At 43.1% G+C, this 16,760-nt stretch overlaps 1 protein-coding gene across 8 annotated transcripts in view; it reads left to right on the forward strand.

Moving 5' to 3' along the window:
* Nucleotides 1-16,760, forward strand: part of TRIO (trio Rho guanine nucleotide exchange factor) — a 259,894-nt gene that overhangs the window by 208,455 nt on the left and 34,679 nt on the right. For 7 of the 8 annotated variants that reach the window (XM_079984877.1, XM_079984882.1, XM_079984876.1 and 4 more), the window contains exons 35-37: nucleotides 8,116-8,408; nucleotides 10,394-10,564; nucleotides 16,554-16,649. In XM_079984877.1, the coding sequence (XP_079841003.1) occupies nucleotides 8,116-8,408; nucleotides 10,394-10,564; nucleotides 16,554-16,649 (560 nt within the window). Of the gene's footprint in view, nucleotides 1-8,115; nucleotides 8,409-10,393; nucleotides 10,565-15,436; nucleotides 16,523-16,553; nucleotides 16,650-16,760 lie in introns of those variants that run through there. The other variant, XM_079984883.1, reaches the window with a different exon arrangement.

Raw genomic sequence — 16,760 nt, forward strand, 5'->3', positions numbered from 1 at the left:
GGAAAGGAGATTTGAGTCCCGTTTCCTCTTTGGTTGCGGTCTAAGGTTAAGAACTCATAAAAGTACATGTTTGGGACATGGCAGTCACTGTACAGCATATTAACATGTATGGTTTTCCCATTCTCCTTGCCCAGTTGTACTGTGTCCTTGCTTGGCTTCACTGTTGGGCAGGACAAAGGTGGTAAATGTAGGTTGAATGCTGTTAATGCCTGTTTCCGGGATTAGGGCAGACTGCAGGCAAATGCAATGCCCACGCTCAGATGCAGAGCAGCATGCCAGAGATCCAGCAGGGGGCAGTAGTCTGTTTTCCTTTGCACTTGCCCATGTTCCCAAGCAATGGAGACCAGACTCTGAGTGGGTTCCTCTTAGATCGTGCAGTACAGATGTTCTCCACCAGCCAACACTGCTGATGGGAGCTGTAGTCTAAAACAGGGATGTCCAACAGTTCGGTCGCAATCTACTGGCAGATCCCCAAGAGGTTTTGGTAGATCGCGGTTGATCTCTGGTTCCCATTCCTTAGCGTCACTAAAACTGACTCCTGCCCTGCCCTCCATTGTTGTATGATCTCTGGAAAGGAAGATGGGAGCTTTCTCTGTGCAGCTGTTTTGATCCATAGCAATCTTTTTGTGAGTGACTTTACCCCCTTTGACCCTTGCCTTTAACTCCCCCCCCCAAAAAAAGTTAACCCCTAAAAATGGGGCTTTTCTCCTCCCTAAGGAAAGCTCAACAACGTTGAGCTGAACCCCCCAAAAATAGGGGTAGATCACTGCCAGTTTTTAATTCTGAAAGTAGATCGCAGTCTCTTGAAAGTTGGCCACCCCTGATCTAAAATATTTGGAGGGCACCAGATTGGGTTTTTAGCTGTCAGATCTGTTCATTCACCATATTTTAAGTGTCAATAAGAACCGTCCACTGAAAATGTGTAGCAAAAATGTTACACGATGGGAAATGAGCATCAAATGGCTATGCTAGTTGAGGAAACAATATTGGTTATGACTCTTGGTTGTGTTTAGTCACAATAGCAAACCAGGATTTGCTTTGTGTAATGTGTGAAATGGCCCTTCCTTCTTGTTGCACCTTCCCCGTCCATTTGCCAGCTTCAGTTATCCTTCCGTGGCCATTGACATGTGGAGTGCTCCATGCTTCTTATGTCGATAGCGTGCTCTGTTGGCCATAAATTATGCCTTGAGGGGATACACAGCCCACTGTCTCAGTAGTAGCATATGTGTCACATCTGGCTTTTAGAAAGCATACCGTGGAGGAATTGGACACTTCTGCTTTTATGTCTGCCTTGAGTGGAATGCTAGGTTGAAATTAAGGCCCCTTTGGGGGAAAAAAGAAGCTTCTATCCTTGGGCTTTTGTTGAACCTTATAACATAATATTTTCCTTGCTTGGAGGACCATACCAAAGATCCACTTAGCACAACAGTTGTATCCTTTCTAACACGCCTGAGAAACACTTAAGCTGGACTTGACTATCTCTTGTTTGACCTCAGCATCTGGTACTCGGAGGCAAATCAATTTAGCCACCTTTGCTAATATCCATGGATATGTTAGATTTCATGTTAGCTTTTGATCAGTCTTTAGTGTCCTTTTCTTCACATAAGTAGACTGGAAATTATGATAGGCCCTGAAATTATGATAGGCCCTGGTCTAATGAAAACTGTCCATCTGTCTGCATGCATAGGGAGCACTGCCTTGGCCCTTGAGCCTTTGGAATATGTAGGGTACAGATGTGAGTAAGTTTTGCCACAACCGAGCTCCTTAAGTCAGGAGAAAAACATAGAATAAGCTTGTACTAATGAGTTTCCCCAAATCATGGCGTGCCCCAATAAGAATTTTGTGCTGCTTAAATGATGGCTTGTTGCTTTATTTTATTAGATTCTTTAATTCTACTTCAAGGAAGCCACGTCAGCTTCCATACTCATTCTCATTCTCTCTCTCTCTCTCTCTCTCTCTCTCTCTCTCTCTCTCATATACTCAATTTTGTCTGCAAGGTAGGCTAGGCTAAGAGACAGTGATGTGGCCAAGACCATACAGTGAACATGAATAAGAATTCTAACCTAGGTCTCTATGCCCATCACAACACACAACACACATTTTGTCATAGAATCATGGGAGTTGGAAGGGACCCTGATAATCATCTAGTTCAGCCACCTGCAATGCAGGAATATGCAGCTGTTCCACCTGGGATCGAACCTGCAACCTTGGCGCTATCAACACCTCGCTCTAACCAACTGAACTATTCAAAAGGTGTCTGTAACCATGGGAAGGAGAGAAAATGCTGCAATGAGGTAGAGAAGCAAACACCTCCGGTGTTCAAGTCAAACCTTCAATTTAGTATTATTATGACTTGACCGGAAAAAGAGCAATTTCATATGAGTTGAGAAATGGCCTGTTTCCCATATCAACAAGAAAGGAAATGACTTCAAGTTGGACTCTTTCCAACACTCTTTCCAACACAGTTTGACTGTGAGGGATTCGGTTGTAACCACAACTTTCATTGGTTTCCCTTCCCTACAGGTAATCTATATGCAGAACTTAATCACACACACACACACACACACACAAATCACAAATTTTCAAAGCATTTTATATATGCTGTCTGTAATTTCTGCTATGGTCATGTAAGGTTTGCCAGTAACATTCTGCATGTCACAGATGGGGGCCTGAGAATATGCTAGATGCTTTTTGTGAACTATAATAGCTATATTACTATGCAAGAACATACAGGTGGGCTTGATTGACAGCAGGGCAGGCAAGTGGAACATGCCCTTGGGGAACTAATTTGATGTTGAATTGTAACATTTCCAAACAGGTTAACCTGTGGCCAGTAGAGTCTTTTACACTGGTGTGCATAGTCTGGTTACAATGTGTTGCTTTAAGTTGTGGGCTCAATCCCATTGAAACCCAGCAAGGAACATGCACGGCTCTCTTAATTATGGAACTTATTGTCTACTGCTTAGTTTCCTACGTTTGCACCCCACCCTTTCTCCAAGGAGGTCAGTGCAGGATTATAACCACATAGCAATAACAGTGTGTGTTAGATTAAGTTCAAATATCTTGATTTGCAAAGGCCCCTGAGGAGGATTCCTAGCAGAAAAGCCTTCTTGGTGTCAGTCCAGTTTTTCTCTGATACGCCACACGAGCGTGTTGTATGAGAGGCAGCAAAGTGACACAAGCCCTCTGCTTCTATTTAATGTATGCTCTCAACTCGCAAGACTATTGCTGTTAAAAAGGAACAAATGATCCTCATTATGTCAACAGCAAAAATGAAAGGGCTTCCACATAGTGATTCATAGTAAAATATTCCTTTTCATAAAATGGCACAGTGGCCATTTCCACTGATTACCTAGAAAAGAACAGCCTTTTGTACCTGTATCCGTACTCTTAGATACAGATATTTGATTATTTTTTTCCCCTGCTGGCTGGTGGTCTAAATAGCAAGAACTGGGAACAGGGGCTAGCTCTGTTCATCTGAGAAAGCCTGTTGAAACTCTGTTATTTTTTGTCGTGAAAAAAACAACACACATCCACTAGTCAGTCACTCAGGAATGTAGATTCACTACCTTAGGCACCAGAAATAAAAGCGCAGCTTTCTATGAATACTGTAATGGTTTCATTATTTTGATTACTGGTGTTGTAACGTTTAGGCTTATCTGACTTTAGACAAGTACAGACTTACATAGAGGTATTTTTTAAAATCTCCATAATTTGTCATCCATGTGCTTAGCTGAAGGTGATGACTGCTGCTGTCGCATAATAGGAAACCTTTCTCAGAGAAGTATATTTACGGCCCTGTTCTCTGACAAGTATATAATAAAATGTGTCCGTAAACAAACATATGTCACATGAATGCATGACATTACTACATAGAAAGCATCTGGGGGGAGTAAAATAAGAACCTAGAAGCTCCATATATGTAATTGTACACATGCAAGTGAGGCCTTCCAAGAAATTGTTACAGTGTGGAGCATTCATTAATTCCAGTGTGTCTGGTCTAAGTCTTCTTCTTCTTCTTCTTCTTCTTCTTCTTCTTCTTCTTCTTCTTCTTCTTCTTCTGCGATAACTCGTAGCCGAGTAAGATAGTCTTCCGTAAACACGGTTTTAACAATGAGTCCATAAGTGACTGTGGAGGCCAGTTCTGGATCCACACATCCTTCCACAGTGGGGACATTGGTTTCCAGGCGGGAGTTGATCACAGTGTGGATTTGCCAAGCATACCTTCCACTTAGCACGTTTCTCCCTTGCATCCTGGGTTTGAGTACCGTATTTTTCGCCCTATAGGACGCACTTTTTCCCCTCCAAAAATGAAGGGGAAATCTGGGTGCGTCCTATGGGGCAAATGCAGGCTTTCGCTGAAGCTTGGAGAGCGAGAGGGGTCAGTGTGTACTGACCCCTCTCGCTCTCCAGGCTTCAGGAAGACATCCGCAGCCTAGGCAGCCCTGCGGGAGTTCCCGCAGGGCTCCCTACGCTGCAGATAGCAGCCTGCTGCCCGGCGCAAGGGACGCCCTGAAGCAGAGCGCCCCTCATGCCCGGCAGACATCTGCAGTGTGTTGGAGCCCTGCAGGAGTTCCCTGCAGGGCTCCCCACGCTGTGGATAGCAGCCTGCCGCCCGGCGAGATGGGCGCCCTGAAGCAGAGCGCCCTGCACGCCGGACAGACATCGGCCAGCCCCACAAGCTCGGGGGACAGCAAGGAGGCGCAGCGCCGCCATCCCGCTGTTCCTCAACCTGGTTCGGGTTCCCCGACCTGGTTTTGGGGGGGGAAATAAAGGAAAAAATTTTCCCAAAAAAACTAGGTGCGTCCTATGGGACGGAGCGTCCCAATACGGTATCTTCAAAGCCCATGACACCTTTGGTAAAGGCTGTTCTCGAACTGGAGCTCTTGCAAGCCAGTGTTTCCCAGTTGTCGGTGCTTAGACTACATTTTTTAAGATTTGCCTTGAGAGAGAGTTTTTAAACCACTTTTGTTGACCACCAGCATTACACTTTCCATTTTTAAGTTTGGAATAGAGTAGTTGCTTTGGAAGACAATCTTCAGGCATCCGCACAACATGACCAGTCCAGCGAACCCAAGTTGAATACCACCTGAGGAGTTTTGTACTTTATGCTGGAAATAGCAAACAGAGGAAAGGGAGAGAGAATGTGCTTTTGCATAGGTAGATTTAGAAAGCAGGTATTTCATCTCTGGACACCAAATTGTCTATCCCCATATTGATCCTAAGTGGACATACAGTCAAGCATAATTGTGTAGTAGCAAGCGTCAGCTCTACCCTATATGAAGCGCACATTTCAGTTAAAGAAAGGGGCACTTGGATGTGTGTTTTCTTTGGCAGAGGAAAATTAAATATATCTGTTTCATGGGAGGAAATGGGGTTTTTGTTGCCTCTGGCCGCGTCTTAAATATTATTAAGTTGTCTGGAGCTCAACAGGAAAATCTGAGGCAGATGCCTTTCTTTCACCAAACAACAGGGCATGATTAAGGAGATTTTACACACATACAGTGAGCCTGCAACTTTAGTGCATTTAACTTCTACGCATTCACATTTACGCGCATGGCAAAAAACTAGAAAGGGTGTAGGATTCTTGGAAAAATGACTTTGGCAATCCCACCCACCATTGAACCCAATCGGTTTTGACTATATGTGATTTTGGCTTTAGGAGCGATTCCTTGAATGTTACCCACATAAATTGTCATACAGATAAACAAGGTCTGATTCCTTGGCTTTGGGTTTAGAATGAGTACTTGGCTGTAAAATTTTGATTTCCATATTTTGTTCTAGCTTAACTTTTCTGCTTTCTCTTCAGTTCCTTTGTTTTGTTGTATTAAATGGACTTTGCCTGAACTCCGACCTCCATTAGCAGAGGTACATATGGAGCTGTACTTGGAGCTTGTGGAGAATGTAGTAAATTATCCCTTGGAGGGTTTGTGGCTAGTCTAAACAAAAGTGCACCCTTGAGATATTTGATAAAAGCAAGTCCCAAAGGCTCATCTGGTGTCTGTATTTATGATTAGTTTTATGAACTTGGACAATACCCTTGACTAGCCTTGGAGAAATGTGAGTTACATTCATAGACTTAACAAGTGGGATAAATATTTATCATCTTGTTAATGGAAGATCTGGGAGACTAGTGGGTGGACATCTTCTTAAAAATTCACAGGACATTAAAATGGATGCAGACGCAGTAACTAATCGGTTTCTTAGCAAGTTTTATATAATAACTGAGGGGCATTTTTTTACAATATAATCTAACACCACTATCCACACACCCACACATGCAAAAAAAAAAGGAGATAATTCCCTCAAACAGTATTAGGACTCTGTGCTAAATTGCTCCCTGCTGACATCCCTTTGACATGTGAAGATGTCTTAGTCCAGGCCTTTAGGCAGAGATGAGATTTGGTCCTGAAGGGATATTACTGGTTTTTGTCCACCCACTACTTTTTAGACTGTTTTTGAGGTTTTATGTCTGTGTAATGTTCTATATGTTTTACTTCAGAGTTATTGTTTGTTTTTTGCTACGTGCACCATGGCCTACAATCCTTTGGTGAGGGCAAAATTAATACAGCAATGAATAAAAACTCATAGAACGCAATATTGGCGCGCAATTCAGTTCCGTAGGAAAGAGAGCGTCTCCCCACTCCTTGCAGCTTCGGCCCCTTATGAATGCGAAGATAAGGGCTGCATACGTAGTTTATAATTTCAGAATAATTGTGAAAGTGTAAAATGAATTGTGTAAGATAAGTTATGCAGTCGTGCTCAGTTTGCCCAGGTTGTGCGAGTCCTGAGTACAGAATTTTAATTGTTGAGTGCAGAATACACAAAGCAGCAGCAATTTTGTGCCCAATGTGGAAGTGACAGGTATAAAAAGCTAGGCTAGAACTTGTCTTCCTCATCTGGTAATCGGATCCAGGGAAGTTTTTGTGGTTTTGCGGGGCAGGGTTTAATAGAGAGGCATTCAGTTGCATGAGCCCCAACCAGCAGCCTAACATAATGCAACCCAGGCCTGGGTTAACAACCTCAGTAATGAGGAGGCCTAAAATAAGGTAGTGTTTTTATCCCTGTAACTTGTAATTCAGATACTAGGCATTTTGGGGGTTGGTTGCACATCTGTCCCAATCCAGTGTACAGCATTATTTTCACCCCATGTAGAATACAGTGTTACCTCTGGTCCGTTCTTAACCTGAAACCGTTCTTAACCTGAGGTACCACTTTAGATAATGGGGCCTCCCGCTGCTGCCGCGCTGCCGTCGTGCGATTTCTGTTCTCATCCTGAGGTAAAGTTCCTAACCCGAGGTACTATTTCCGGTCTGTAACCCAAAGTGTTTGTAACCCAAGGTGTTTGTAACCTGAGGTACCACTGTACACTTAAGTTTACATACCAATATTCATTGAAAATCAGGCACGATTGTCAAATACTAAGGCAAAGCATATATAAACTAAATTATGTGTCTGGGTAGCCTTGTTGAAACAAACAAAGAAGGGTTTTAGCAGGAATCTAAAAAGCATAGGGTGAGAGCCTGCCTGATGCTAGAATTAGAAAAGAACTGTGCAAAAGGAAAAGGAGAAATATAGCTTGCATTTTTTGTGGGGCGGAGGGGAGAGAAACTTGGCTAATCAATATCAGCTACTAGTAATGCCGGTTTATATGCATGTGCTGTTACAGCACGGTTCCGGGTTGTGCTTGGGTGGAGTTCATGTCACAATATTACCACCTCCAGCCACTCAGGCTGGGTCAATGTTGTACAGAGTCCCCACACTGACATTATATCTACCTGGGAGCCAGCAGTACTGGCGTGGAAATCCCCCCCTGCAATCCAGCTGGCTCACATGGTTGCAGCAGGGAACCCTCCGTACAACAGCTGACATATCATAGTGCCTATAACTGTCTGATCCATACATACAACGGCAAGTAACAATATGGTGTTCCGCAATGACCAAGGTTGAGTTCACGCCAGTTTCCTTGCATTTGGATAAATTCCAGAAAGCGGCTTCGACGTTGCAGTTGTTACCCATGGCTCTCGCCATTCCTCACATGAAGTCAAGTCTACCCAACGGGCGTGGTTGCTGATAGATCTTCCATTGATCATTCCATTCCCTTCTCTGTTTCAGATTCTCTTTCCGTTTCCAGCAATGATGCCAGCCCTCCTGCGTCAGTAACATCGCTCCAGCCCCATATGATTGGGGCACAGAGTTCCCCAGGTCCAAAGCGCCCGGGTAACACCCTGAGGAAATGGCTCACCAGCCCAGTGAGGCGACTTAGCAGCGGAAAGGCAGATGGGCATGTCAAGAAACTGGCCCACAAGCATAAGAAGAGAGGCGAAGTTCGCAAAAGCGCTGATACTGGCTCTCAGAAGGACTCCGATGACAGTGCTGCTACACCACAAGATGAAACTATTGAAGAGGTGTGTGTTTTCCAAGTTTTTCTTTGAATATTATATAGGTACACTCAGTTGAAATAGGAGTGTTGATTCAGGTATTATTATTTTTTGGCCCTACCTACAGCATCCTGGTAGGGACGTGGGTGGCGCTGTGGGTTAAACCACAGAGCCTAGGACTTGCCGATCAGAAGGTCCGCGGTTCGAATCCCCGCGACAGGGTGGGCTCCCGTTGCTTGGTCTCTGCTCCTGCCAACCTAGCAGTTCGAAAGCATGTCAAAGTACAAGTAGATAAATAGGTACCGCTCTGGTGGGAAGGTAAACGGCGTTTCCATGTGCTGCTCTGGTTTGCCAGAAGTGGCTTAGTCATACTGGCCACATGACCTGGAAGCTGTACGCCGGCTCGCTCAGCCAATAAAGCAAGATGAGTGCCGCAACCCCAGAGTCGGTCACGACTGGACCTAATGGTCAGGGGTCCCTTTACCTTTACCTTACAGCATCCTGGTACTTTTTGTTTTGTTCTTGGACACACTGGCCACACTGGGAGAAGCACCACTGCCTGGGTCTGGTGTTTTTTTTTTTATGACCAGAGAGATACTTCCTTGTTTTCCGTGGCTGCCAGAATCCTTAGCAAACAGTTTGTTTTCTAAGTCTTCCATGGCACTCTTCCATAAACAGCCACATCTGGCTGTTTCCATTCCTCAAAATGTGTTGCCTCATTTCTCTTCACTATGTTTCACTGCAAAGAGAGGGAATCTCATGGAACATCTTGACTATTCAGAAACATCTATGCTTTGTGATTGCCATCCTGATCTATACTATGTGATACATTGCACTCTGATCCTGCAGAGTTAAATCAGACAGTTGTAAAAAAAAACTGTTAACTAACATTAGCTAACAGTTTAAGTACCAGCAAGATATGATCTCTGTTTGAGGTTTACTATACGTGTTTTAACCCCTTCTCCCTTAGTAGTTTTAATATGGAAGCACGAGCCCAATTTTGCTATATTGAAAAGACATACTTGCATGTGTCTGTAGTGTACTTTCAGTACACAGACGTGACCATTCTGGCCCAATTCAGACATACTGATCCCAGTTTGATGACCCAAGACCTGTGAAACTGGGGTCAAGGTTTGTGCTCAAACGCCCTCCTTGCCCCCTTCCCTCATGCTCCCAGCTTGAGCAAAGTTATCTGTTTCTTAAGCCCGGCTTCGGCTGGGGAGGGCGGGATATAAATAAAAAAAAAATTATTATTATTAAAACACAGTGTCCCACGATTCCAAAAAAAGGTACCTGTTTTAATGGCTTCCTGTAAACCAGGCTGAGGTCAAGAATTCTAGGGAGCAGGTGTTTGCTCTAGTATGAAATAATCAAAATTTGAAAATACAGTGGGTTTGTTTTAAAGTGGAAGCTTAAATTCTCCAGGGAGGGGAAGGAGGGTGTGAGCCCAAGATTCGGCATGGCTTCTTCCATAGCACATAAACTGTGGGTTATTTGCTTGTCTGAGCTAGGACATAGTCAAGCCCACTTGATTTTGAACCAACATTGGGTTGTTCTTTTAAGGACATCAAACCCCTCTTCATAATCCAAATTCAGTAACAGAGTGAACTTCCATTCTATTTTGTATGATGGGCTTCCAGTTAAAATTCTCATTTGTTATCAGTACTGCTGCCTTTGCAGGTTTTACTGTCAATTGACATGTTTCTTAAAAGCACATTTTGGGGAGGCTTGTCTTCTTCCACCAGAAGGTTAAAATGAGCTGAACTCTCCCAAAGGATATATGAATAGTGATGGGGTCTATAGAGTGCTCTCGGGTTTGATAATTTTCATGGCATATTAGAGAGGGAGATGAGACCAGTTTTTCACAGAGTGTAAGAGACTGGGCTATGTACGAGAAATTCTGGCCTTCAAATATTGTAAGACTGCTGTAAGGAGATGAGGCTCTATGAAGTATTTTCCATATTCTGAAACACTATATAAATGCTTAAGTACTGTTAACGTTGCATTTGTAGAGAGGGCGTAATGAGGGTTTGAGCAGTGGCACGCTCTCCAAATCATCCTCGTCAGGCATGCAGAGTTGTGGAGAGGAGGAAGGTGAAGAAGGGGCTGATGCTGTTCCACTTCCCCCTCCAATGGCAATCCAGCAACACAGTCTACTCCAGCCAGATTCGCAGGATGACAAGGTAAATAAATGAAAGGAGGGAGATCCCGTGGCAGAATGGTTTGACTGAAATGATTTGTGTTTGGTAATCAAAGCTGTTCGATGTGCAGTGTGTCATGTCAAACCCGAACATTTTGCAGAGCAGTATGGGCTCCCTGTGAACAGACCAGGAAAAGAGTAGTAGGTGGTTCATATCCAGAAGCCTGTGTAGTGGTGGTGGTAGTGGTAATAAAATCCCTGCGCCACAAGTTTGAAGTCTACACAGTTAAAAACAATAAAACAGCAAGCCAGACCCACAGCACAGAGTAGAGCAACCTCAGTCCAGTTTCTCAAAGGCCTCCCTGAAGAGGAACATTGTCATTGATCTTCTGAAGGTCTGGGGAAAGAGTTGGTTGGGTGTGCCTCCCTAGACCTTCAGAACATCATCCTGCCTAGCTGTTCTCATTCCTGCATCTCGCCCCTCCATCACTGTGGCATGCTGAAGTTCCTTCCATCTTTTCGGATGTTTGTCTGCCTTTGTCCTTCGTTCATCTCAAATTGGAAGGCTTTGTCAGCGCAAAGTTTTGCTAAGCAACCTGATTCTTCACATGTTGCATTTCACTCGACGTTCTGCTGCTTTCAGGCTTATCGTTTGAATTTTTAAAAAACACACCCACTCGGCATAATTTATGCCTTCTGACATAAACAAAAATTTATGATTCACACCTAACTTTTCGAAAATACAGATTTTGTTGTTGTGTATATAGTTTTCTCACGGACTTAGTTCTGCACCAAATACTTATTTTCCAAATGCACTTTTGAAAAACCAGTGACTTTGCTTTTTAATATTTTCCTCTTCCTTTTTTGAGGGGCGGGGTATTTTTTTATGTGAGATCATGGCTACGCTTTCTTGGCAACAAGCCACCATTTTGGGCAAAGCAGATGTTTTCAGCATTTGGGGGTTTCCTACCCCCCCTTCCACACCCTTGTGGTTTTCTTGAGGATCTTAATCATTGTTAAGGTAACCACATCCTGACTAGCAGTGGGAATTTCCTGCATGCTCAGTAAAATTGACTCCCACAGTGTATAAAAGCATGGTAGAACTCAAAGCGAAATGTTCCTAGAGATGGACAGGAAGACCCCAAATCCTTCCTGTCGTTAGAATAAGTTTGATTCTTTTGCACATTAAACATTTGAGCCCCTACCCAGATGCTATCACAGGGCTCCAGCCAACAGAAGGATCCCCACCTGGGTCAGAGCTTTCTCCATTCAGTGAGTTGAGGAATGCCATGTCACAGAAGCTGCTAAGAACTTCCATAGCATTGGAGGCCCTGCTGCTTTTGGCTGAGATGCTAGCTCTCGTACTAAATGTCAATCACCTAAAATCATTTTGTCACCCTTGGGAAGGATTTTGCTTCTGTTTCTCATCTCTGTGCATGGGGAAGTCTGGAACAGACCTTTAAGGTTCATGTGCTTCCATCTAGACCCTTGCTGTCCTCACTATTTGTATTGTCTGGTGGTTTTAAAATAGGAAGTGTTAGAGGAGATCTGGAATACAGTGGTACCTCAGTTTTCTAACGTAATCCGTTCCGGAAGACCGTTTAACTTATGAAATGTTCGAAAACTGAAGAATTTACTTCTGGAAGCACGGAAAACTCAATATGTTCAACTTCCAAAAAGTGTTCGAAAACCAAAGCAGTTACTTCTGGATTTTCGGTGTTCAAAAACTGAAACGTTTGACTTCTGAGACGTTCAAAAACCAAAATACCACTGTATTAGAAACACAGGAACTTCTGTGTTTTTGGAGCCATGTTCTGCATGCTGTGAGAGGACTGGGGAAGAATATGCATGAGCCAGAAACATTCTCTCAGTCTCGCCATACATAGCAGCGTGAAGAGGGAAGCAGCACCTGAACAGTCCTAAAGGTCTGGAAAGTAATTTGACAAACCATTAAAAGTTAATTTCCACCCATTCCTCCACATTTTTCTATTCTGGAGTCCCGTGTGTGGTATAAACTTGACACTGCTAGAGGGTGCAAGTGTCAACTACTTTTTAAAGGGATTTTTTTTTCTCACAGGACTTCTCTGTGCACCAGTACAAATGCCAGAATATAAAACCCACCATCAGTGCTTGTTTGTGTTTCGCTACGGGGCAAATAGGGCTTCCAGTCATTACTCACACATTTTCTTAGAATATGGTGAGAAAAATACATGCATGATGCTTGATGGACACCTTGTAAGCTTTGTGGTTGGCTATCCATGTCACAGAATCGCAGAAAAAAGCAGCACGGGGTTTGGAAATGCATCTCAAAACTTCCTTTACTTTTTTAAAAAAAATCATCTGCTTTCCTAGTTGGGTAGACACTACTTAGATGATTGACATACATATAAGGCAATATTAAGAGTTCTGATCGCTGTTTATTGTGCCAAATGGCTTTCCCATTCTGTTAAAACACTTACCCAGGCCTTTTTATGGTGCAGGAGTGGCCCAAACTTGCGTGCACACTCATATTTACACATGCAGTTATATCACAGGGTGCTCCAAACTGACACCCACACTCATGCTGACTCATAATCGTACGTGTGGTTTGTTCCCACTCAACACAAGTCTCTTGGTGTGATTGGGTGTTGATGTGAAGCACCCAATTCATAGCTGACGACATTGCACAGAGGAGGGCTAAGGGAATCACTCCTCCTTCGTCTAAAGTTCTGGGCAACCATCTGAACTGAGGCTAGAATCGAATGTGGGCTTTATCATTAACCCTTTGATCGCCAACACTGATACGGTTTTGTGACTCTTGATACCCCCACTCCTAAACACACTTGCGCCAGTCTTTTAACCTGAAATGCCATCTTTCGTAGGCCTGCTGAACAGTCGTCCGGGCTTGTTCTCTGTCTCACTGGAGCCAGAAACACAGAAAGTTCATTGAAAAGTAGCTTAGGGTAAGAGGCCAACCTCTTCCTGCCTCTGCGCAATTTATTCATGCCTCTCGTTACCCTCACAACCGAGAATTCTCGTTGTGCCATAACCCACCTTGAATTGCTATGTCCCTAGATAAATCGTCAGAGGCACAAATGAATCCCATCCCATTCCTGCCCCCCATTTTCCCCCATAGTGATTTAAAGGGAACTTGTGTAATTTCATCCTGATTGGATTTTAACCCCACCCCCACCCCCACCCCACCCCACCCCCCCAAAAAATGTGGCAAGCTCTAGTTGACACATTCAAGCAACTAGGTTTGGCTGAGTTTTCCTCTCCCTGGGCTCAGTAATTACACCTGAAATCTTTTATTATGTACAAAAAAGCTTTTGCATTATAAATATTTTGCTCTGTTCCATTTGGAAAAAATAATACTAAATATGGGAAAAACTAGTAAAAGGTGATAAGATTACAGAGAATCTTTCTCTTTCTTTCCATGTTCAATAGGTTGACCACAAAGCATTTCCCCTATTTCCTTAATATTTTTCACCCTAACAGGGTGAAACAAAAACAAAAACAAGCAGGTCTGGCAGTCACATATTTCCTTATTGCAGCTTTATTGCAAGGTCTGAGATAATAGTATCACTGTGGTAACCTGTCCAATTCTCAGGTTCTTATCTTCTAGTTTCTTACAATGCTTAGGAATTCAACATAACCTTGCTGTTCGGACTAAAGCAACCAAGAATGTCTCTACCACAAGGATTATTTATAATTCCCACAATCTCTGGATCAGTTCTCACAACTAGGCCTAGAATCAAGGTTTTCCTCTTCAGATTCCAGTCAGGCAACAGGCGAAATTAACAATTATCTCAGCTCTACCTTCAACATGTGACAGCATTCAAGTTGCTTGAGCTTCTCCTTTTCCTACTTTTGTAATGTTTGTACCATCCCTTAGTTTGAACTCCTTAGGGCCATGGTTTCAAGCTGTGTTCCAGGGAATTCTGGATTCCTTGGAAACGTCATGTAGGAATTTCTCAAGTAGAAGATCAGTAATGGTGAACAAGCTCTCTGGAAAAAGGCTTCTTTGCAAGTACAGTACTGATCTTCCCCTGTAATGCATGCGTAGCTACATAGCAGTTTTGGTCATGTTCTGAGGAAGTCAAATCTCCGTTCTCATGCGGTTATGATGAGGCCCACAGGCTTCTCCAGTGTATCTTATGCACTGCCTTGTATACTCAGGAACATTTCCCAGAATTCTCTAGAACTTGTGAGGGTGCCTTGGCAGCCAAGCTGATGTGGGGGGAAATCCCTGAAGGAAATAATAATAATAAAAATAGTGATATATAGCAAATTTCATCTGGGCAGGAATGGGCATACTCTAGTCTCAAGCTGTAGTGGGCTGCAAGGCATATGTACCAAAGAAGTGCATGTTTTGTTGTAATATGTTGCCATTAAAAAGACAGTTCACAAGTAAGTATGCACCTCCCATTTTATGATGGCATTCCTGTGGGAATTAATTCTTCTCCAACGTTTTGGTGCTACACAACCAAGCTGTTAATTGCTTTTTTTAAAAAAGAAGGTATCTCCTGATTTGTATTTCAAGTCAATCATTGTGAAAGAATTGCCATTCTGATACACATCCAAGGTTTACCCAGTTACAGTGAGCAGAAAGGAAGGAGACAACAACAACAATGGCTGCCTCTATTTCCCTGTCCCTTTAAACTTGCTCAGGTGACATCCCTGTCCAGCCACTAGCACTTAATTCGGTGTCACTAAATAACAACCACTTCCATCACAGGATCTCAAAGATTCTTCAGTTTTCCATTTGGTGGTGCCATACATCATCATGAGTTGTGCTTAAATTGTAGCTTCTGAGTTTTCTTCTTGTTTTGGATAGAATTGCTAAGAGAGCTGCTATATTACTGTATAACTAATCTTTTTTTGTTTTTGTTTTCCTTTGTTTCTTTTCTTTCTTTTCTTTTTACTCTTCCTTTAGCATTATGTTGATTTATGTTCTGTCTCTGCTTTGGCTCAGTTTCCCTACCTCTCCATTTAGAGTTTCTTGTGTGTTCTCGCATTTGCCCCGCTCCCAATGTCCCCTGTCTCATTGAAGCTAACTCTACAGCACATGAAATTTGCATATTATTATTATTACTATTCTTTAAATTATGGGAGCTAATCTTTCTGCTCCCATAGATGAGGTTGAACAGAGTTCCGTGTTCTGAAGCATTGTACCTGTTGGTTTAACATGTCCGTCCAGTGGTGAAGAACAACATAACCTGTGTTTTGCATGCTGTACATCCCTGCTGGTCCTTGTAATATGAAGTGAGGTTCATATTATTATGCCTTGTTTAGCTTCCAGTTACTTAATGGTACATGTAATCTGCAAACAGGCTTGCATGTTTGCTAATTACTGAAAGCCAAATTCAGTGGCCACCAACCCTCCCAATATCCTTTTGCTGTCAACACCTTTTATCCTCAGTTGCAGCCATAAATTGGCATCTTGTAGCTTTTGAGGACAGAGATCTTCTAGACTCTGCACTTACCTTTGGGGGAGATGGATGGCACAAGGAATGGTGAGCAAAAAGACCCTGCTCCCTTTTAGAATCCTCAATTGGCTCCTTGTTTAGTAGTCTTAGCCTACAGTAGTCTACAGTTGATTTATTGTTTCGTTCATTCATTGCAGTTCTTTTCCCTGTGGCTTTATAATGTGAGTTGAATTGGGAGGGGTGGGAAAGGATCCTTAGATAATTTGGTACATCCGGCATTGGCTTTGCGTAGTAGCTTTGATAGGTTCTGGAGAAAGAAAAAGATCAAGGCTATCCAAAAAAATATTCCCAGTCATCCAGCTGCAAATGGAGCATTATGAGTTCCTATCCAGGTATTATAAAAGCATTAAATGGACACAGGCAGATTAATGTTTGTCAATACCAGAGTTTATTTAAAACTTCCTTTGGTGCTTGTGTCAAATAGAGGGGTTTAAAAAAAAAGAAGTGGAAAGAGAGGCATTTTGTTCATTAGCAAGATGCCTCGGGGACAAATATTGATAGTGTGTATAGCCTCAAATTGATATTGAGGATGCCTCTCCTCCTGCTTTTCACCCCATTGTGCAGGCATCTTCCCGGTTATTGGTACGTCCTACCAGCTCAGAGACTCCCAGTGCAGCCGAACTTGTCAGTGCAATAGAGGAGCTTGTGAAGAGTAAAATGGTGAGTCTGGTTTGTTTGATGGCATGTTTTCCTTCCTTTTGGGGGAACCCTAGAGGCCCTCAATATGTTGTTAGACCACAACTCTCATCATCCCCAACCATATTAGCTGGG

The sequence above is a fragment of the Podarcis cretensis genome, assembly GCF_951804945.1.
Source record: "Podarcis cretensis genome assembly, chromosome: 7".
NCBI lineage: Eukaryota > Metazoa > Chordata > Lepidosauria > Squamata > Lacertidae > Podarcis > Podarcis cretensis.